The sequence below is a fragment of the Chelonoidis abingdonii genome, chromosome 26, assembly GCF_003597395.2.
Source record: "Chelonoidis abingdonii isolate Lonesome George chromosome 26, CheloAbing_2.0, whole genome shotgun sequence".
NCBI lineage: Eukaryota > Metazoa > Chordata > Testudines > Testudinidae > Chelonoidis > Chelonoidis abingdonii.
Genome location: NC_133794.1, coordinates 7147871 through 7169318, shown reverse-complemented (window position 1 = coordinate 7169318; position 21448 = coordinate 7147871). Strand labels below are relative to the sequence as shown.

At 43.1% G+C, this 21448-nt stretch overlaps 1 protein-coding gene across 3 annotated transcripts; it reads right to left on the bottom strand.

Annotated features, from left to right (window-relative positions):
- Positions 1-430: 430 nt before the first annotated feature.
- SLC27A1 (solute carrier family 27 member 1) lies at positions 431-20228 on the bottom strand. Of its 3 annotated transcripts, none has more exons than XM_032790069.2 (12): positions 20035-20228; positions 15467-15861; positions 13970-14131; positions 11418-11487; positions 10504-10595; positions 10229-10338; positions 8122-8331; positions 7624-7750; positions 7216-7353; positions 6577-6741; positions 5189-5335; positions 431-2557 (listed from the first exon to the last, which is right to left on the bottom strand). In XM_032790069.2, the coding sequence occupies exons 1-12, from the start codon at positions 20199-20201 to the stop codon at positions 2400-2402; spliced, it is 1941 nt and encodes a 646-aa protein (XP_032645960.1). In that variant the 5' UTR covers positions 20202-20228; the 3' UTR covers positions 431-2399. The 3 variants fall into 3 exon arrangements, with proteins under 3 accessions (XP_032645960.1, XP_032645961.2, XP_032645962.2); XM_032790070.2 differs by having other exon boundaries at positions 431-1096; XM_032790071.2 differs by lacking the exons at positions 431-2557; positions 5189-5335 and having other exon boundaries at positions 6656-6928.
- Between the last annotated feature and the right edge of the window lie 1220 nt (positions 20229-21448).

Genomic DNA, 21448 nt, shown 5'->3' with positions numbered 1-21448 from the left:
CACACATCTAGTATATATCTAGGAACAAAGAATTTTGGTCATACTTACAGGATAGGAGCTCTACCCTGGGAAGCAGGGACTCTGAAAAAAATGTCGGGGTCATTGTGGATTATTGCCAGCACAAAGTGCCTGAGGGGGCAACAGCGGGGGTGTCTGTCGCCCGGTGTGCACCGCGCCAATAAACGCACCAGGGTGGAGAAGCAAACACAAGTTTATTTGAGCTCAAATAAGGTGCAAGGGAGAAATAATCTCAGATCCTGCACACCCACACACAGGCGGGGCACTAGTATTTATACCCCCTTTGTTATTCTTTCTTTGTACTTTTTCCCACTGTGTGGGCTACTTTCTCATGCTTACAACAACTGCTTTTCATCTATCTTATCTAGCATAAGTGGTACTAAATGGAAATAAATGAAAGTTACACTGATTCTAAGTTTGTTTTAATGTGTTTGTTTTTATTTCTGAGTTTGGTAAAAACAAATAATAGACAATATAGTGATCAATTTGAAAACAATTTTGTTTTAAAAGTTTAATTAGTCAGTACATGACATCCTTTAAACTACAAGAAACTTTAGTATATTTAAAGTGATAGCCGGTGGCTGGTGAGTTCAGTTCCCAAGCTGCAGACTCCCTCATTTTGTTTTTGAGTATATTATAGTTCCAGTTAACTAGGTTCATTCTTACCATGAATGACTTTCTTCGGTGTCTGTCCTGATAAAAGGCACATTCCAGATTAAAAAAAAAAATCAGTATTTAAACCATTGATAAGGTCCAGTTTCTTCAGTACATTAAATATTAAAACAATGTTTCAAAAGCATCCGCAAAACTTTATAAAAATATTTTAGATGAAGTATTAACTCCACCAGAGAAAGAGCAGAATGATTTTTTTTCTTATGCTCCATGTCGTGTCATCGAAGCGCTGTAATTGGAACTGGAACTAGAATATGGTCCTTCCAGTATAAATTGCATAAAAAGTACTACTCCACTGAAAGTTCCTTACGGCATCACATGGCTGGATACACCAGCAGTAGCTGCCATTACCGGAGATGGTAAATTCAAATGCCTCCAAAACAAGAGAATGACCAGCTGCTCAAGACTACACAATTAAAATGAGAAAATAATCCATTGTTAGGACAGGTGGAAATACAGCATGCACACACATCTGTGAAGGTCAAACCCTTTAATTCTCCAATTTTAAGAGTTACATTTAGTTCTAATTGTGGCAAAAGCACCAGGAAAACAAATACATCTGGAAGTGTCTGTTAATGGATTTGCCCACATTAACACAGAAGATAAAATTCTAATGGAGGTTGGAGTAGACATTAAAATTATTATGTTCCGATTTGTCTTGTCATATGTGGCCTTCCTTGGTGTTCAACAATGGCCACTAATTTCCAGCAGACGGCAGCACAATTTAAAGATAAAAACCACCAGTAAATATAAAAATAAAATTAAAGAAAATACACAGCAGCATTAAAATTAACATTTCCTAAGACCTCACATTAGCATGAAAAGGTATAACATTCCCATGTGACTCCTCTGTCAAGTCCAGCTATTTACCTCTTTGTCACGTAGGCCAGTAACAAGTTTAAATACATTATGCCAGTGAACAATGTCCCTAGGCAGTGGCCCTGTGCCCCAATTATGCTTTTTAGCCATTTACACCCAATTGACTTCCTTCAGTGAATTATCAACCTGTTTATTCTGCAGACCACAGTTTGTGAAGATTCATAGAGACTGCACTCCAGTGGTCAACAATCTGATTAATTCCCAATCCTATTATTATTTATTATCATAATGCCTAGAGCCCCAGTCATGGACCAGGACCCCATTGTGCTAGGCCCCATTGCACAAACAGAATACCTTAGGTAAATGAATGATAGACACTTCAGAGCAAGACTTCCCACTACAGCGAATATTAGATGTGTAGTTAAGAAAAAGAAATGTGAGGTGGGACAATCAAATGCTCTACCTGAAGCAAACATGCTACTAACTAAAGGTCTATAGATAGCAACATAAAGTTGAAAGAGAAAGCAGAAGGAAACCTGCTCAGGGCATAGCATTTCTGTTCAGTTACAATAAATAATTCAGACCATAAACACCTCCCATGTTGCACAGAGTCCCTCAGTTTGTAGTGGTTACAAAGAAAAAAAAATTTCTAGACACAGAACAGTAAAGAAATGGCATGTCTATGCCCAGGATAGGAACAGCTAACAAATTCATGTGCTTAACACATGTGAGGACAACGTCCTACACCCCAATGAATTTGTCATGGTTGCCGATGCATTGCACGAGGACCTTGCACTATTTATCTAGCAGGAATCCCTCACTCTCACAGGCAGGGTCCCTTCTTAAGCTAGTCAGCAGCGTTTCCTGCAAGACACACATCCCAGACCAGATCACAGAGCAACCTTTCTGGCATGGATCCTCTCAAAGAGGCATTCATCCAATGGAACATATTTTCCCAACTGAAGATCGAGAAAATATAACCGGTCTGATGTTTGATGAGGGTCAAATCCTTCTCTCTGTAAACGGGTTTTCTGGATTTTGAATGTGCCTTGGAAAAGAGAAAGAAAACACTAAAGTGAAAATTTTCAGAGCTGGAAACCCATGGAAACTTAGTTAGGAAGATAAATGTGAACCAACGCACTACTTGTTATTGGTGTTAAACCTAGAAGCCAGATACTTCTCACCACCATACGTCAAAAATAACTCCACTGGCTGGTATGAGACAGGATCAGGCCCTAGATCCCTTGGGATCAGTACAAAAGAAATCACAATCCATTCATGGTGTATGTGCTACAAACACCATAGGTTTTGTTTCTCCTTTCTCCACCAACCTCTGACAGTACAGGATCTGTGCAATTTCAATTGTGCAATGTGTTCTTGACCTAAGCCAGTGGTCACCAAACTGTGGGGCATGCACCTCTGAGGGGGACACTGAGGAATGTTTGGCGGGGGGGTGGCATGATGGAGCCTGGGCCAGCCCCAACAGTGGGTGGGAAGGGAGCGCCACCCAACTCCGCTCTGCCCCCAGCTCCACTCTGGCCCCAGCGGCAGATCTGGCCCTGGCTCCCAGCTGTGGGCCCCCGGCTGCAGGTCTCCAGCAGAGGTCCCAGCTGCAGCACTGGCCCTACTCCTGGCTGAGGCCTAGCTCCCAACCTGGGGTGGGGACGACAACTTGGTAAGGGGAGGGGCACACAGACAAAAAAGTTTGGGAACCACTGCTATAGCCCAAACCTTCATTACAGGGACACTGTGAGGCACTATTCATGTTTGTAAAAAGACTTCATGATGCAATGTGCAATATATTGCAGGTGTTGTAAAAATGTAATATTTGGATTCCTGTAAGTGCTGTCTATAGCACTGAATATAACTGGCAAAGTTTTGAGGAATTCAGTGAAACCTATTTGCTGCTTTAGAGATTATAGTATGTGGAAAGAGTGGAGGTGGGAACCCTGATGCTTTAATTACAAGGTCAGTCTTTAGCCATCATGTTGAAAATCTAACCAATATCTTCCTGGCTGCAACGACTGACAGCACATCCCTTAGAATAAGGCTGAGATGCACCAGGAAGATAAGCCTTTTGATGCATCTGGTAGTTGCTGCACAGTGGTGAAATTTCTGCCATTTAATTTTCAGTTTGAAAGTTAATGTAGCTTCTGTCTAATAATTAATAAAGGCTCTTATTCAGGTTTGTAACTATTTCACAATCTGAGTTATAGATTTTGTGTCATACTGGTCTGTCATTTCTGCCATCTACAGTTAGTTGATATTTACTATGTGTGAGCTATGTAATTTCTTGTTTCCACTTCTTCAGAAGACTAAAAGAAAAATCCTCCTGGAAAAGAGACAACAGCCACCTCTAAAGCTGTTTAATCAACTGACCAGGCAGTTATTCATCATATGAGAAAGCATGAATGTCTGCAAAATCTCCAGCATAAATGAGGGCAAATGATCAGATATTAAATATTCCGTGCAAGATGGAGTGGTAGGGCAATTAGACCTCAGTAGTTCAGGAGCCAAATTAGCAATCAATATTACCCAAAAGAGCCACAGTCATGTGAATTCATTTTTTCCATTTACTATAGTACTAGTCATATTTAAACAGTATGACAGTGGAAATATTTAGTGTATCTAGCGAGGTGGCCAAACCATGGCTTGGGAGGCTCATGCAATTCTTTTACAGTTAAAGTGAGGCTCATAGAGTTCTCCACACCCTCACTCCATTCTCCACTTACCAGACTAGGTTGGAGGAGGAGGGGAGTCTCGGGGCTTTTGCCCTGCGGGGAGAGGAGTCTCAGGGCTTCGTCCCCATAGGAGGCACCTGCCAGGGCTTAGCGTTTCAGCAGGTGCAGGGCTGAAGCCCCAAACCTTGGCAGGTGCACCCTATGGGGCTGAAGCCCAGCTCTCGAACTTCTGAAGATTAATCGCATGCGGCTCGGAGTGTCAATAAGTTTGGCCACCCCGGGTATATATGTGTGTATATATGTTATTCTCACAGAAAATAAGTTAATAACTTAAGTTGATAACTTAGTTGGTTAATAACATAATAAAAGCATCCTGACCGGCTAATAATTAAAATCACAGTGTGTTTTAGTGTGCTGCAAAGAGCTTAAAGAGCCACTTGCAGCTCACGAGCCGCAGTCTGAGTATCACTGAGTGAGGGGGTTGCGAGAGCCCCAGTGTGTGTTGAAATTCCTTCAGCAGATAACAAGGACCCTTTAGATTGTTTAATAGATAGCTACATTTATATTCCCAAGCGCTCTACTGCTGGCAAAGGCTCCCACTGACCCATATATAGAGCTGGCCTATACCACAGCACTGAACTCAGAACAAGTGTTAGAAAGCACAAAAATCTTTTCCTCTGCAAAGGTCTCTTCAGTTAATGGCCTTGGTCCAGCTATTCTGCTGTATAAAATTCAACTACAGACATTATTTCACTCGTGCAAAATCCAGCAGAATCACAAGTAACCCATGAAAGAAAAAGACAGACAGACAAATAGCAGCAGCCAATTAACTCCAAATAAAACCATCTGACTAAGTGCAGGTTTCTTATTGCTACACAGCACAATTAAGCAAGTGGCAACTTTGACACTTTCCAAGTTTGAGCTGAGCTCTGGGGTCTGAAAGTTACTGACACATGCATTGCTAACAAGAAAAGAACTTGCAAGTGACCCATCAGTACCTGTGGTGTCAACTTGAGGCAGGAGCCGAAGAAAGATGGGCCGCGCATAGGGAGGCAGCACCTTCTGTAGCTCCTGATACAAAGCATTAGGACTCAGTTTCACTTTTGGATCTGCTATTGCTGCCATTCCAGCTTTCCCTTCAATACCTGAAATAAAACAGCAAAACTCACAGAGTGTACCGGACAGAGAGAATGGTGCTGGATTGGACTTTAGACACTTGGTACAGGTGTAAATACAGATACCCACCTGAACCTTACCCTTCTTTCCCTCAGTTGCAAGTGAGGGCAGCATGGAAGAGGTACTATGCTTTAACTATTATGGTAGGGAACTCCTCGCAATTCTGATGGACTTGAAAGGAAATCACTTCCAGCCCTCCTCAGTCAAAGGTAAGGTCACAATGTCCTTATCTCAGAAAGCTAATCCAACTCCATCTTGTTAAGCTTCCTCTTCCACCCAGACTCAGTTTGCGATAAAACCAAGGAGACTGAACAGCCATTTAATGGGAACTTTCCAACCAGACACTTGCTTGAAACAGTTTCCCTTTTCATAAAGGGACTTTTCCTCTTGCTCAGTGTAGCTTTCTCCAGACCCTTTATTTGTGCCCAGAGAATTTCAGAGCCATTTATTTATGTTTTATAAAGGATCATTCTGTTCTGTATCAGTTCCTCATACGAGACACCCAGGCTTCATGACTGACCCCAGCTATTGGGAGGTACAGCAGACAAGTCTCTCAGCATTGGAGTGGCAGCTCCCAAAGTGAGCCCAGTGACAAGCATCCCTCCAACCCCCATCCCCACTCCCCTGGAGATTATACCAAGATGCATGTTCCTGTATGGAATCAAACAGGAGTCTCCATGGAATCCTGAAGATTACTTTCACCAAGAATTTCTGCTGAGCACAAACTATAAATAGGCAGAGACATTTAACACATGAGTCTCCTCCTTCCTATTTCTCATCCTTAAACAAGGCCTTTCTTTTTAAGAATAAGTCATTATAAACCAAGGTGGAAAGCATGCACTAAATACTCCAACACTGAGCCGGATTATCTGGAGATCAGAGCTCTCCGGGCACCCAGACAGATTGAATCCAACTAAGAAGCAACCACTAATGATCACACCTTTCCCCATGTGTACGGATCTCACCAACAGCAGCATAAGTTACAAGTACTGATTAGTGAATTATCCCTGGGGCCTTCATTTCACTGCTCACGATGAGTGCTGGTCAAATCACACCACTCTGTTGCCCTGCCTATCTTCCCCCATTTTGGGGCACCCTACTCCAGCAAAGATGGTCAATTTCAAATTGTCCCAGGGAATAAGATACAAATTTGTATATCTGCTTGACTTGCCTCCCCACTGAATTTTGGGAGTTCTTGGTCTCTAGTTACCTGGTACCTCTACTCCATACACTGCAACATCCGTTTGACTGAGGATGTGACTCAGGATTCCCTCTACTTCTGTGGTGGAGACATTTTCCCCTCGCCACCGAAATGTGTCCCCACTACGATCTTTGAAGTACATGTAACCAAGTTCATCCATCACTAACACGTCTCCTGCAGGGGAGAGAAGCCACAATCAATCTCAGTACTTGATTAAGCGGCGCTAGGCCCTGCCTTTCAGCCCTTGAATATGCCATCTAGGTCCAGCACATGCAGTTAAAGAGAAGACTATTCCTACCTACCTCCCAAGGGTGTGGACCTAAATCCGTGGCCATTTCCCCAGTGCCTACAGGATATGCAGCTGTAACAGGATGAGGGAAAGAAACGAGAGAGAAAACCTAAAGCAATAAGGGGTGGGATAGAGAGAATCCATCTCTCTGGGTTTTCTGTTTGTAGTTCATACATTCTATATTGAATCTAGAATACTACGCAGATGGCAGCAGAACAAAACCCTAAGATAAGATTTCTTGTCAGCCTCTACAAAGAGCTGATTAAACCCCGGAAGCTCTAAGAGTCATTTCCCCTGTCCAGTGACTGAAACATATCTGTGTCGAACACTGATGAAGCCAGCACTTGTTCTGACAGTACCTGAAAGGTATGCCCGATCTCCTTTTTGGAACACATTGCATGCTATCTTCTTATTGGTGGCACTCTCATTGACATAGCCATCAAACCTGCGCAAGGGGTCCTGCTGGTTTATTCTACCCACAAGAAGGCCTGGCTCCCCTAGAAAAAACAGGACAAGACCCCATGAGATCACAACTGCTAACAAGATTGGCCATTGTGCTGGCAGTTTTTGCAACACAGACTTACTTAATGCGGGTTACTATATTGCTGTATGATATATTTTGTTGAGCTGGGCTACTTTTGAAGCAGAGACCTGGAAGTGAAAGGCTCCATATCCCATCACTCGTTCCTTGAACCAGCTAATGCCCATTTGGTATTCCTATAGAACAGTTAAAGCTTTGAGAACATGGTGTACACAGTAACACTTACCTGGGCAGCAGGGGATGCAGAGCCCACTGGAGTCGCGGATCAGCTCCATGGTGTCTTCATTTACCTTCACCAAGCGAATGGGATAAACATTGGGCAAAATCCGGCTGTTGAAACCACAGGCTCCAACCTTTCAAGAGACGGCCCAAGACACATGAGGAAGTTAAGTGCTAAAAAGAATCATTTAGCCTCTGAGTTGCCTGTTCCTTGTTATATCTGGCTGTCTACCTTCTCCTAAAAAAGGTGTGGGTGGGAATTTTCTAATCATTCCCTATTAAAAAAGGAAATCATCCCCCACCACCACCAAGATGAGAATTTGTCCTGTAAAAGTGGCGCAGACAAAAACTATCACAGATTTAGCTCCTTGCAGCCCAGTGATAGGATCCCAAAAGACACTGGCGCAGAGCAGCCAAGAAAACAGGCAGAAGGTACATCTCCCTCTGTACTGCATCCCTCTTACTATACATTTCTCCCTTTGCAATGTAGCCATTCACTGCGTACCTTTCCATCCAAGTTAGCAATGCTGCAATTACACTCTGTGGCTCCATAGAACTCCCCAATCTGTTTAATTCTGAAGCGCCTTGTAAAGTCTTCCCATATTGTGGGTCTCAATCCATTTCCCACCGCAAGTCGCACATGATGTTGTGCTTCTGCCTCCCGTACTGGCTGGTTCAGAAGATACCTACAGATCTCCCCAATATACTGAATAATCTGAGGAAGCAAACAAGTATAGATCAGTCTCCAGGAGACCTTTATGATGCCCTGGGAACAGCTGAAACATAGGTAATCCCATAAATAATGCCACTATCTCAGCACCTCCATTATTAAATTTATTGCTGTAATGCCCAGAAGCCTTAATCACAATTGGGTATCCTTCTGCTGGGTACTGCACAAATATAAAATAACAGTCCGTGCCCCCAAGGGCTTCCACTCTAAAGACAGAAGAAGACAAGGAGTGAGGAGAGGGATACTGCATGCAAGCAAAGTGACTAAGGTGATGGGGGCACAGTGCTAGTGCCATTTCCTGAATATTTATTATGGGTCATGGTGTGGAGCAAGGAAAGGAGTTAATATGACTAAGGTCATACAGAAATGGAAGGAAGCAGGATAATGTGTGGTAGGGAGGTAAGGATGGAGAAGAGCACAGAGGGTGGGGAAGTGGCAAGGCTGGCAGTAAAGGGATTGCCAAGAAGGGTGGGGAATGAAGGTTGGACCAACCACCAATCAGCAGAGGGGAAATAATACCCAGAGTTCAAATAAAGTGCAGTGTGCTGACAATACTGGCATCCAAAGACCCTGCACATACCTCCCCTTCTTGCAGCTGCTGCTTAGCACTCCTGGCTGGCCTCAACCCAGAAAGTCCTGTTCTGCTTCCTCTAACCATAGTTTGCATCAGAGGATCTCAGATAAGCCCCTTTCTCCTCACCCCTGGAGGAGCTTGTTCTGCTTCTCCCCTACAGTTGTTATCCTGAACCCCAGCAAAGCTCATGCCTGTCCAAAAATGAGCTGCTCCTAATTATAAGGTCTTTTTAAGGGCAGGGGCTCATGTGAATGCTGCTTTTTTGGGTCAGAATGCAGTTAAAAGTGGTTCAGAACAAGCATCTGGATCCATAGGCAATATACATAGAACTTTCAATACCAGCCTCTGAGATACATAACAGCAATGCCAACAGGGGAAGGAGAAAGAAGACTTGAGATCAGTCCAGTCCTTCCCGTATTGTGCCTGTCATGCTACATATCAAGCAGAAGATCCTCCTGTAGCAGATCTGCCTGCTATTAAAAGAGAGACAGTCATGTTTAAAGCCAGGATTTATCTTCTCTCAAGCTTCCACACAGAAGCCAAAATAGACATCTGGAACAGGCTTTCTGTCAAGTAAGAAACCTTCCAAGACCTGAGAGATTTCAGATGACTCCTCTTCATGTGCCAGCAACCCATTCTCCGTTTAGCTCCAAAGAATGTTTGAAGTTACTACACATGTGTATTATTAATTGCATTATTGCAAAAGTCAGAGTGTTAGGGCTGGGAAGGGACTACTGGTGTGTTCATGTTTTATAGCTATATGGAGGTTATGAATCTGATAATTCATTTTTCTATGTTGTATTTTAACAGGACTATAGATAAAACTCCAGTGGCAAGTTAAGATAATTGAAATCATGAAGTTCAGGGGCAGAATTTACTTCATCTCTATGCACTATATTTCCTGATATTCCTCTTTTGCTCATTTAGGAATGGACTGGCTAAAGATGTTAGACTGATTGATGTTAGTCCAGCGGGTTAGTAAGCATGCTCTATATTATCAGGTGGGAAACCCAGGTTCCACTTCTTGTCTTTGTCGCCTGTAGTCATCAGGACCTGGAAGCAACACAGATTTGGCAATGAAGGGCTTACAGTCTAAAGTCTCGGGGGTGGGGGTGGAGCTGAGGTGAAATGCTAGCTGGAGAAGTAAGAGGGTCTGCAGTTGAATGCTTGAGGTGGATTGCAGGGAAAAGTCAGAGCTGATACCTGAAGATTCCCTGCTGAAGCTAGAAATAATCCCACTGCCCAAATTAATTTGCTCCCATATACTCCAGGCTGCAGAGACATGGTAGAATTCAAGACACTGCTTACTGTGCATTTGTATTTTGTACAATCATCCCAAAAGTGACTGGCTGAGAACTTCTTCCTGATCACCACAGTGAGGCCATGGATTAGACACTGGCCGACTCCCATGATGTTACCTGGAAGACAAAGCAGGGCAGGATATCAGTGCTGGCTCTGGCTTCAATCACTCTGGATAAATTCATTTACAACAGTACTTGAAGGTCCTCAACAGCACCAGAAGCACTGAGCACTAGGATAGGCAGCAATACTGTGAACCTTTGCTTCCTGAGGAGGAAGTATACCTGCTGAGTGATACAGTGGCAGGCAGTTGTAGAGGATATCCTCAGGGCACATTCTGTAGGCATAGTACCCAAAGGCAGCTATGCGGTAGTACCTGCAAGAACACAAGGGATGTTAAGGAATGGAAATGAACACAGCACTTGGCTACACTTGCAAGTTAGAGCACATTAAATCAACCGTGGGTGCCCTAATTCCTGAAGTGTCCACACTGGCAAGCCACGTAGAGCGCCTGGACTCCGTGGCTGGAACATCCCTGGTGATGCACCTCCACGAGAGGCATAGAGCTTGCTGTGCCCTGGCTGAAATGCCAGGGTGTCAGTGTGGACGACATATTGCATTACTGCACTGTGACTGGCCTCCAGAAACGTCCCATAATCCCTTGAAGTCAAATGGCCACTCTGGTCATTGTTTTGAACTCAGCTGCAGGCATGCGTATATCCCCTTTCAAAGCTCTGTTTCTGACAGCCAGCATGTTTATCTGCTCCGAGACACACAGCAAACCATTATCGTGGAATGCTCCTACTGCAGAGGTAGAGGTAGAGGTGGGTGGGTGTGTGTGTGAGACAGAGGATGGCGGCTGATGTCGGGATTTCCCCCTGCCGCTGTTTGAACTTACAAGACAGCATGCTGACACACACTCTGCCCCTCAAAACACACACTCGCTCCCCCGCAATACACACTCCACCCCATCCCCCCCATTTGAAAAGCATGCTGCAGCCACTTGCACACTGGGATAGCTACCACAATGCACTGCTCTCTGTGCCGCTGCAAGAGCTGTTAATGTGGCCACGCCACTGCGCTTGCAGCTGACAGTGTGAACACACGGCAGTGCTTTCCCTGCTGCTTTCTCGGAGGGCAACTGTAGCCATAGCCTGAGTATCACTGAATGAAGAGCAGCTTCTCTTCAGCTCCTCACCTGCTGTGCACCACAATGGCAGCCTTTGGCATTCCTGTTGTGCCAGATGTGTAGATATAGAAGAGCCGATCTGGAGAACAAAAACACGAGCCAGGCATATGACAGATTCTCTTCAGCTGTGCAGGACTAGGTTTTAGCTTTCCTCCTCTCAGTGATCTGCTGATCACAAGTGACTGCTTTGATCTAGTGCTGGCACAGGAGAGGGTAAACTGATATGGTTAGCACAGAAGCCACATTACAGCCCTCGCAAACAGAAACCAGTAAACTTCACCCATAAAAACAGAGGGTGAAAAGCAGCCCCAATTCTAATCTTTTAATCAAGAATGCAGGGCTCTAAGGGCATGCACTTTTCTCCTCCCTTCTCCAAATAGCCTTGGAATTAGGCCAGCTGCCTGACTCAGATACTATGGGCGAGATTTCAGAGTAGCAGCCGTGTTAGTCTGTATCCACAAAAACAACAGGAGTACTTGTGGCACCTCAGAGACTAACAAATTTATTTGAGCATAAGCTTTTACGGCCTAAAACTCACTTCATCGGATGCATGCAGTTTCTATATGTATCCGATGCAGTGGGTTTAGCCCACGAAAGCTTATGCTCAAATAAATTTGTTAGTCTCTAAGGTGCCACAAGTACTCCTGTTCTTTTTACTGAGGAGATGAATCTAGAGGAAAGGTCACTTCAAACAAGGATCGGGGTGTCTAAGGCAAGCTACATTGTGAGGAGGAAGAGAAGAGCACAGAGCAAGATTTTTGAGATTTTGTAAAGAATCCAGCAAGCTTGCATTACAAAGCATCAAGTTTCTCCATGCAGCAGGAGTCATTGATCCTAAAGCAGTGGTTCCCAAACTTTAACAACCTGTGAACCTCTTTCACTAAAATGTTAAGTCTCATGAACCCACTCCTAAAAATGAATATTTCCAGGGATCTTCTCCTTTACCTGAGTATAAATTATAAAAGCAGTGATCTTGGAAATATAAAATTTGTTTTTATGACATGCTTATTACATACTTATTTATTATCACTTGTTAATCATTACAGTATTTTTATTACATTATTAAAATGGCAATACTCTTCCAAGATCTCACTTTCATAGCTTGTAATCACTTTGAATAAGCCTATTATAAGACAAGGCTCCTCTGTTTCATCAAGGAGTATCAGATGTGAAACAGCATGAAGGTATTTAAAAAGCCAACTCAAAGAGTTCCTCCTACACAAGTATTCAGCTCTTGAGCAGTTCAGGCAAACAATGCATGTTACAACAAAGCTTAAACTTGTTCTTCATAATAATTTAAAAAACAATACTAGCTGAGTATTTAATTCTAAAAACAGCAAAACATACCCACCTCCCTTTCCATTTCTTATAAGGAGTCTTGAAGTTTAAATCTCCTCAGTGCAAGAGATATGCTTGCTTTGATCTGCTTAGCTCTTGGAAGTCCAGGCTGCTGGCGACATGCTGCCCAGGATCCCTAGGGACAGCTCTGTCCGCCACTAGGGATTTTTTTTCCAGAGAACCCCCCCCGTAACATTTCACGAACCCCAGTTTGGGAATCACTGTCCTACAGTAACAGTTACTAAAATGGGAGGATGCACTCACCAAGTGTTACTCATCTCACAGGTGTAATATAGCCTATTTCTGATTCTATTAAACGTGAAACACTACTATCTAGCCAGTTCCCTTCCTTTCTTTTCTCCTCTTCTCCACAAGTAAAATAAAAAAATAGAGAAGGGTGAGGTCATTAGTAATGAAATCAAACCACACAGCCTACATATTAGGAGAAAATTGAGGGAATCGCTATAAACAGGAAAACCCTTCTTCACCTTTCCTAAATACGAGCAGGCTACTCATCTGGTTTCTCTTGGGTTTTCAGACCCATACACACACGGTCCTCTCTCTTTCATCTGGATCTAGTACCAGTAATAGTGATTGGAGTTGAGGGTCATGAGCAACAGCACTCTCCTTCCCTCAGTTAGTAAGACATACCCATTCTCTAAACCAGGGGTAAGCAACCTGCGGCACACGAGCTGATTTTCAGTGGCACTCACACTGCTCGGGTCCTGGCCACCGGTCTGGGGGGCTCCGCATTTTAATTTAATTTTAAAGGAAGCTTCTTAAACATTTTAAAAACCTTATTTACTTTACATACAACAATAGTTTGGTTATATATTATAGACTTATAGAAAGAGACCTTCTAAAAACATTAAAATGTAGTACTGGCATGCAAAACCTTAGATTAGAGCAAATAAATGAAGACTCAGCACAACACTTCTGAAAGGTTGCTGACCCCTGCTCTAAACCTAGGAAACCAATGAACTCCAGTGACAGATATTCATCCAGAATATATAGCAGTTAGAATGCTACCTTTTGCCAACTTTTAGCCTCACTTTTCTCTTTTATACAAGGTGGTTCAAAGTTGGGTTAGGATTACTCTCTCCTTCACTGCTTGCTTAGTTGCCCATTCAGTGATTACCATGTCCCAAAAGAAGGACTCCTCAAGTTCCAGGTCTCACACTTACACATTTATCACAGGAAAATAAGCTCACTGAGAAACTTACCATCTAAACCTTTGGCTGCAATCTGATCTGGAGGAGATTTTGATGCAGTACTCAGAAGAGGATCAAGGTATTTAGTCTCCACAGGGACAGAGTCTGGGTTAAAATCTCCAGAGCAGAACTTCACCATGTTCTTGCCCAGCATCCCATTCACTTCAGATATTGCTGCAAAACACAACTACCTCGGTTACAACAAGCGCAACACTCTGGGCCACAACAACAACATTGCCAATACTGACATTCTTTCTTTGCATCTAATAAGACATCTGCAACACCAAGACCAGAAAAGCCAGAGACTTACTTGGACAGGTATCTCAATATTTCAGTAACGCTCAAATTATCATGACCTTGGTATCCTAGATCCAACATGAGACCTTACAGCAAATTTAGGCAAATTTATTTTTTTGTCCATTTTTGTCGCATGAGCTACAGCTCAGCAATCTAGAAGGATTTCAAAGCCAGTGGTTCAAAGACACATTCAGAATTCCCAAATTAGATATGTTAATAAACTGTGGAAGAAAGTTTAGTTCAATAGCAATATAATGCACCATGTCCAATATAAAAAACAGTGTCCAGTCCATACACTTAAACTCATTGTGTAGAGCACTGGTTCTCAAATGAATTTTTGCTGTGACTGCATGTGCAGCTACTGCAAATTCACAATGGCTGCAGTTTTTGACAGTTAAAATTATACTAGTGATACTCTAATCATGTGGTTATTTGGAAGTGTCACATAAATAAAATATTAATACCACAAAAGTTACACAGTTATTATGAAGTATGTCGAAGTATTCTTTTTAAAAAGTTTCTTGCTGCATGCCCCCCAAAAGCCATGGAGGCCGCATATGAAGTCCTTGGTGCTGCATTTGAGAATCACTGGCGTAGAGGACACACAATGTGAAGTTAATCCAGAGATTATAACAACACAACAGGATAGGAAATGAATACACCTAACATTACAGATAACCTTCCTTTTCTCTCTGTGCACAGATGCAGAACTCCTGGCGTGCAGAGTTTCTAATCCTCTTTACAACTCCAAGGGGACTGCACCTAACTAATGAACTCAGTTCTGGGCAATTCAATACCAGGAAGACACTGACATAAGAGCAGAATATTTGTAGCTACCCACAATTAGGGTGACCAGATAGCAATTGTGAAAAAACAGGACAGAGGGTGGGGGATAATAGGCACCTATATAAGAAAAAGTCCAAAAAAACCCAGACAGTCCCTTTAAAAATGGGACATCTGGTCACCCTATACTACTCTTATCCATCATGTTACAGACTTCTTCCCCTTTAGTAACTGGTCAGCAGTGACTCAGTTCTCCCATTCTGTTCCCAGTGAAACCTAAATGAGGGAGGAGAGGAACCTTCCTAGGAAACATGCCCTAAGTCCTTATTCAGAACTACTACCAACTTCAGTGAGAGCTTGCCTCAATCAGGGCTAAGAAAGAACTTCAGGAGTTAGTCCTTAATGTGTGCCAACTCTCAGGTGTCTCACCTGCAGCCAGCTCTCCTCCAAAAATCACAGCCTTTGCCCCTGAGGTTGTCACACAGTAAACCAAAGAATCCAGACGCAAATTGAAGTTAATGAGAGCTGCCTCAATACCAACTTTTGCCATCCCAAGCCAGAGGCCCACGAACTCGGGACGGCTCTCCATGAAGATTGCAATGACATCACCCAGACGGAACCCCTGCTGGTAGAAGAAGTTAGCTACGGCATTGGAATACTCATCCAGCTGCCAGAATGTCCATTTCTCATCATTGGCCTCATATATCAGAGCCACTTTGTCAGGGTGCCTGTGGACGACATCGTGGAAGATCTTTGGAATAGTGTTTTTGGTTCGCTGATGCTTTCGCAACTCATACTTGACTCGTATCAGCACCGAGAGGCCACTGCAGCAAGGAGAGGAAAGTCATAATTCCAACAGAAAGTACAACACCCCTCACATGGTTTAACATACAGTCTGATATATTTTGATTCATGCTTCTACACTGTTGTATGCAGCTTGAATATTTCACTCGTCACTGGGGGGGGCCGGGGGGGCGGTAGGGGGGAATCTGTCCTGAAGAGTTGGGAACCCCAATCTATTAATTTCTGCAGAATCTAAGGTTTATTGTTAAATAAAGCAAAGTTTTTTTCTAGTCCTTATAGTTCAGCACTTACATATGTGACCCAGTGCACTGCCATGTTCCTACAGTTTCTGGGCCTTTGCTGCCCCCTGCAACTTCAAAGTGAAAGTGAATAGACTCTAATCAGAGAGACAAGGTGGGAGAAGTAATATCTTTTATTGGACCAACTTCTTTGGTGAGAGAGACAAGCTTTCAAGCTTACACAGCTCCTCCTCAGGTCTGGGAAACATACTCAGAGTGTCACAGCTAAACACAAGGTGGAACAGTTTGTTTAGCATACGAAGTTAACACACTTCAAGAGTCCTTTAAAGGTGAAGTGGCCAGCTAACACTTTCCAGTCACAGAGGGGAAGGGGTGGGGGGAAGCATGTGGGGGGAGTTAGTGGATTATAGATTGTTGTAATAAATCATAAATCCTGTGTGTCTATTGAGTCCAGGATTTTTGGTGTCTAGCAGAGTAAAAGTTTCAGTTCCCAGGCTCCTCTTCTGTAGGTGTTGTGCAAGTTTCCTTTGAGGATGAGGACTGAGAGGTCAGTGCACGAAATGCCCCAATAACAACTATGTGGGTGAAATGAGACAATCACTACACTCTGGAATGAAAAATTATAGAAGACAAACACCATATCATCTATAGGTGAACACTTTTCACAAAGTGATCACTCTATATCTGACCTCTCAGTCCTCATCTAGCGATGGCAAAAATCTAGTCAGACATGAAATATCCCTACAAAATTAGGAGGATGCATAACAGCACAAAATAAAAATCTTTGTTGGTTACAGCTGATGGGAACATATTATATATTTATGTACCAGTTTTATTTGGCCTCACGCCCTAAGACTTTTTAGGTCTGATTTGTCTATTTCTCTTTGTTATGCTGGACACCAATAAAGTGGGAGAATTTTGTCAGGATAAACACTGAGGCTGCACTGCTGTAAGGTCTGCCACACAACCACTTTTTGACAGCAGGGGAGAGCTCTCCTGCCAGTATAATTAAACCAACCACAATGAGTGGCCTGCTGCCGACATAGCACTGTCCACACAAGCACTTTAATCAGTGTAACTTATGTCAGTCAGGAGTGTATTTTTTCATACCCCTCACCAACAAAAGTTTTGCTGACAAAACTGCTAATGTAGACAAAGCCTGAGTTCATAATGGGACTCTAAAGCTTCTCTCAGAGATGCTTCCGGATCCTAAGGCCAGTCTTCCATAAAGAAAGAAAAACACACATTCCACAGAGGAGTCTGACTCATAGGCTACTGGCCTGAGCCAGCTAAAGCAGTGTTCTCTAATTGGAAGTCTGGACCACTGCTGTCCCACACAGAACAATGATTGCTGGCTATATTTCTGTTATGTTGGAGACACAGAGAGCATCACAGCCAGCCTCTTTAGACACTTACATACACACAGACCCCACACACACATAATCCACAGCAAATTTAATTTGAATACCTTAACCAAATTAAAAAAAAAAAAAAAGACGTTGACAGAAGACATGGATGAGACTATATCACAGATCCTTATCACAGATCCTTATTTTAAGGATTTCATTTAGGGGGACTGGAAAACGGGGAGCTTGCTTGCTTTCTCAACAAAGGAAATAATTGCAAATACATTTTATTTTAGAACAACACTTGCCTGCCAGAACATGCTTTGCAATGTCCTAGTATTATGTTATAACATAAAAGCATTTCCATAATTCCATAAAGAAAGTTTAAAAACAAAACCACAGCTTGGACATGTATCATTAACTCTGAGCTTTAACAGAACAGAGGCAGACTTCCCATGTAGAAAAGCCATACAATTGTGATTGGGGACGTTGTTTCTAGTCAAAGAAAAACCTCCAGTGTATTGCTCTTCATATGCATCTTCTTACCATTCAAACCCCTAAACTGTTCCAGGAATGGTGATGAGAGATGGTCTCTTGATGCTGCCAAATGAAGACTGTGGGGGAGGGCAGGGCAGGTTCCAGGCACCAGCATCCCAAGCAGGTGCTTGGGGTGGCAAACTGCAAGGGGCGGCAGTTCCTGTGTTTTTGCCCCCAAGCAGCGCGCCGAATTGCTGCCGCTGACGGCGGGGGCAGTCCATATGCCGTTAGGGGGCACGCACGTTTCCATGGTGGCGGCGGCAATTCGGTGGCAGCTTCTGTCTTCAGCCGTCATGGAAACACACGAGGCGCCCTAAGGGCACGTGGACTGCCCTGGCCTTCTGCAGCGGCAGTTAGGCGTTGCTTGGGGTGACAAAAACAGTAGAGCCGGCCCTGGGGAAGGGAGAGGATAAAACAGTAGTCTACAAATAACTGGAGGAAGCAAATACTAAAGGTGGGGAGGGAAGAGATTGTTTAGGATTTATGAGGGAGCATAACTAGAAGTTAATGGATAAAATGAACAGAGGGAAAATTTAGGCCGAGTAACTGAAAATCCACAGACTGTGAAATCTACTAGACCCTGGAATAGTCTCACAAGGAAAGGAGTGGTCTTTTCCGATTTCTCTAGTTTCTATTACATCGGTTATGGGGCAAAAATTCGTTTCCTAAATTTTAACTCTAGATTCTTCACACTTACATTGTTCTGTTTCTGTTGAAGACACTCACCGTCTGTCTCAATTTGTAATTTCTCAACAGGCAGAGAAATAAATATGCTAAAACATACTACCATAGCATCTACACCCAAATAAGAATACCCACCTGGACCCTACTTTCCTAAAGGGGAGGAAGGTGGTGGCTGTATTTTCTCTATCATCAAATAGGAAATAGTAGTGCAACAGGAGTTTGCAAGAAGCCCCAAAAAGTTGAAAGGTTATTAATTACCAGCACTGTAAAAACCTTACATCCCCATGACTGTCAACAGCAGGAACCCTGGTCAGTAAAGCCATAGGATGGGGGAGGGGGTTGTTTTAAAAACAAGCTGCAGACATTTTGAGAGACTGAGTTGGCCTTTCATGGTGACCCTATACTGAGCTGTGCCAGAGACAGAACAGAAGAGCCTTTTCACTTGTTAGCTACCCTTTTCACATTCTGAAGGGGCTTTATTCTCTCTATTTATTTTTTGCCATTATTCCTCACTTGCCATGCAATCAGGAGGAAACAGTCCTTCAAAGTCCAGTGACAGCCACAGTAAAGCTAGGCAGTCTCTGGTGATCACAAGACCCCTAAATCCTTTCGAACAAAGGAGTTCCCTCACAGAAGCCCAAGAGGAACAGAACTAAGTGAAAGCAGCAGAGAATCCTGTGGCACCTTGTAGACTAACAGACGTTTTGGAGCGTGAGCTTTCGTGGGTGAATACCCACTTCGAGACACTAATTACAGAGTCTCTGGCTGCCCCAGGACATAGGGGAGAGACTAGAGACTGATGTCTGAATCACAAATTATTTTTTAAAATCTATACACTTAATCTTGACTGACTGTCCCTTAAACTTTAGCAGGAACAAGATACTTTGCTTCTGTAACACTTTCTACGCACTTTAACAAAGGTTTTTACAAACCTCTTGTTACATTTCACAATCAGAACATTTCCTTAATGCAAGTCCTCATTCTGAGCCATTCAACTTATCTGTGTTCCTAAATAAACTAAGCCTTTCAAGCCATAATTCACTTCCCCTCACATAAAGAACAAACAATAAACAGAAAAAACTCTAATGGCAAATTAAACCTTGAAACGTTCAAGCTTAATGACACAAAACCAAGTTCTTACTCCAAGCACCTTTCCAAACATTTCAGGAATTACAAGGTGGAAAGGTTTCAGCTAGGGTCCAGGAACATTATAGTCTCCGTAGGTATATTTCCAACTCTAGATCATAATTCCCCTGCTATGCTGCTAATGCAAGTTGTTAGAGTTGAAATATATACAGATTTATTGTTAGTAGTGAAAGGTTATTTCATGGAAACACAAAACCAACACATTACAGAATAAGATGAAGGCCCACAAAGCAACACTTACAAGAGATCCCTCAGAGCCGTCTTTAAGATGATACGGAGAAACCTCCATCCTCCACTGCCAATGTAAATGCCTAGTGTGGCTGCCAGACTCCATGACCAGGACACACCAAAAAAACGCATAAGCCCAAGTGAGCCCAGGGAAGCAGTGCAAACTCCAATCATGTGCATTCTAGAAAGAGAGAGAAGTTTAAATATGATCACTGCCAGACTCGACTCAGACCCCCTAACTGACCACAAACAAAAATCCAGGGACACATCCTAGAAACCAGATGCACAGAGCCATCACATTGTTCACGGGACTCTCATTTATAAATGAGCTTAGTGACTGACAGTGAAAGTGGCAAGATAACTGGGAACATGAGTCTTCACAAATTTCTGGACTATGCAAGTGTTTAGATTCACAAGTTCTTTCCAGATGGCTGACATGCCAAAACCCAACTGACATTTAGCCACAGGCCAAAATTATTACAACCCAAAATAGCTTTGAATAGCAGTTTTACAAACTAAATGAGAACCTTTTGATACAGAATCTGGATTTAATTATATTTATTTCAATTACCAAAAGACAAAAATCATTCACCAAACAAAACATTTGCTATGTGTCTAAAACTTGGTAAAGTGGATGACTATTGGTCAATGGATTTGAGATGGGATTGGTGTTCCTAGCATCTTATGATGAAGGAGCCTCAGAAACATGTCTATCTTAGAGTTTTATATTGCCACCCACTTCCACAGTAACTGAGCACCTTTCATGTGAAGTCAATAGCCACAGCAAAATCCCTATTAGACTCCATGGAATCGCTTGCACTTCTCCCTTCTCACGGTAAAAACTCTGCTTGAGGTAGGATTTTTGTGTGTGTTTTTTTAGATTTTATGTATTTCCACTATATATTGATGGCAAGGGTTTACGTAAGAATGGCCATACTGGGTCAGACCAATGCTCCATCTAGCCCAGTATCCTATCTTCCGACAGTGGCCAATGCCAGGTGCTTCAGAGTGGATGAACCAAACAGGCAATCATCAAGTGATCGATCTATTGAATAGAAAGCAGTATCAGAGTTACAAGTGTCCTCCTTATAGTGAAAAAGCACTAGGAACTTTTGTAGTACCATGAATAGGAAAAAAAAAATCCCATTGTAGCACCCATTCCATCCCCCAGTGCAGTGAGAAGCAGGGAGGTGCATTAGTTCCAACTGGGGGGGGGGGGGGGGGGCGCAGAGGGGAGTAAGGGAAATTTTCCAGCATCTACATGAGGCAGAGTAAGAGGGACACGTGAGAAAAATCCTCTCCTTTGCCAATGGGAAATATCATCCAGACATCACATGGCTGCTTACACCATTCCAGGATGCTTCTTGCCTATCATAGGCACTGAGCTAATCCCTAGTATGGTCCTCTCCTCACAGGTACCTGTCACT

What these genes read in the sequence shown, in the direction of transcription:
- SLC27A1 (XM_032790069.2), bottom strand. Translation starts at nt 20,201, where the DNA reads ATGCACATGATTGGAGTTTGCACTGCTTCCCTGGGCTCACTTGGGCTT. An exon ending in GCCATTGTGGTGCACAGCAG is followed by an intron (nt 10,596 to 11,417) that starts GTGAGGAGCTGA and finishes GTGTTCTTGCAG; the next exon opens with GTACTACCGCATAGCTGCCT. An exon ending in AGATCGGGCATACCTTTCAG is followed by an intron (nt 6,742 to 7,215) that starts GTACTGTCAGAA and finishes TCTCCCCTGCAG; the next exon opens with GAGACGTGTTAGTGATGGAT.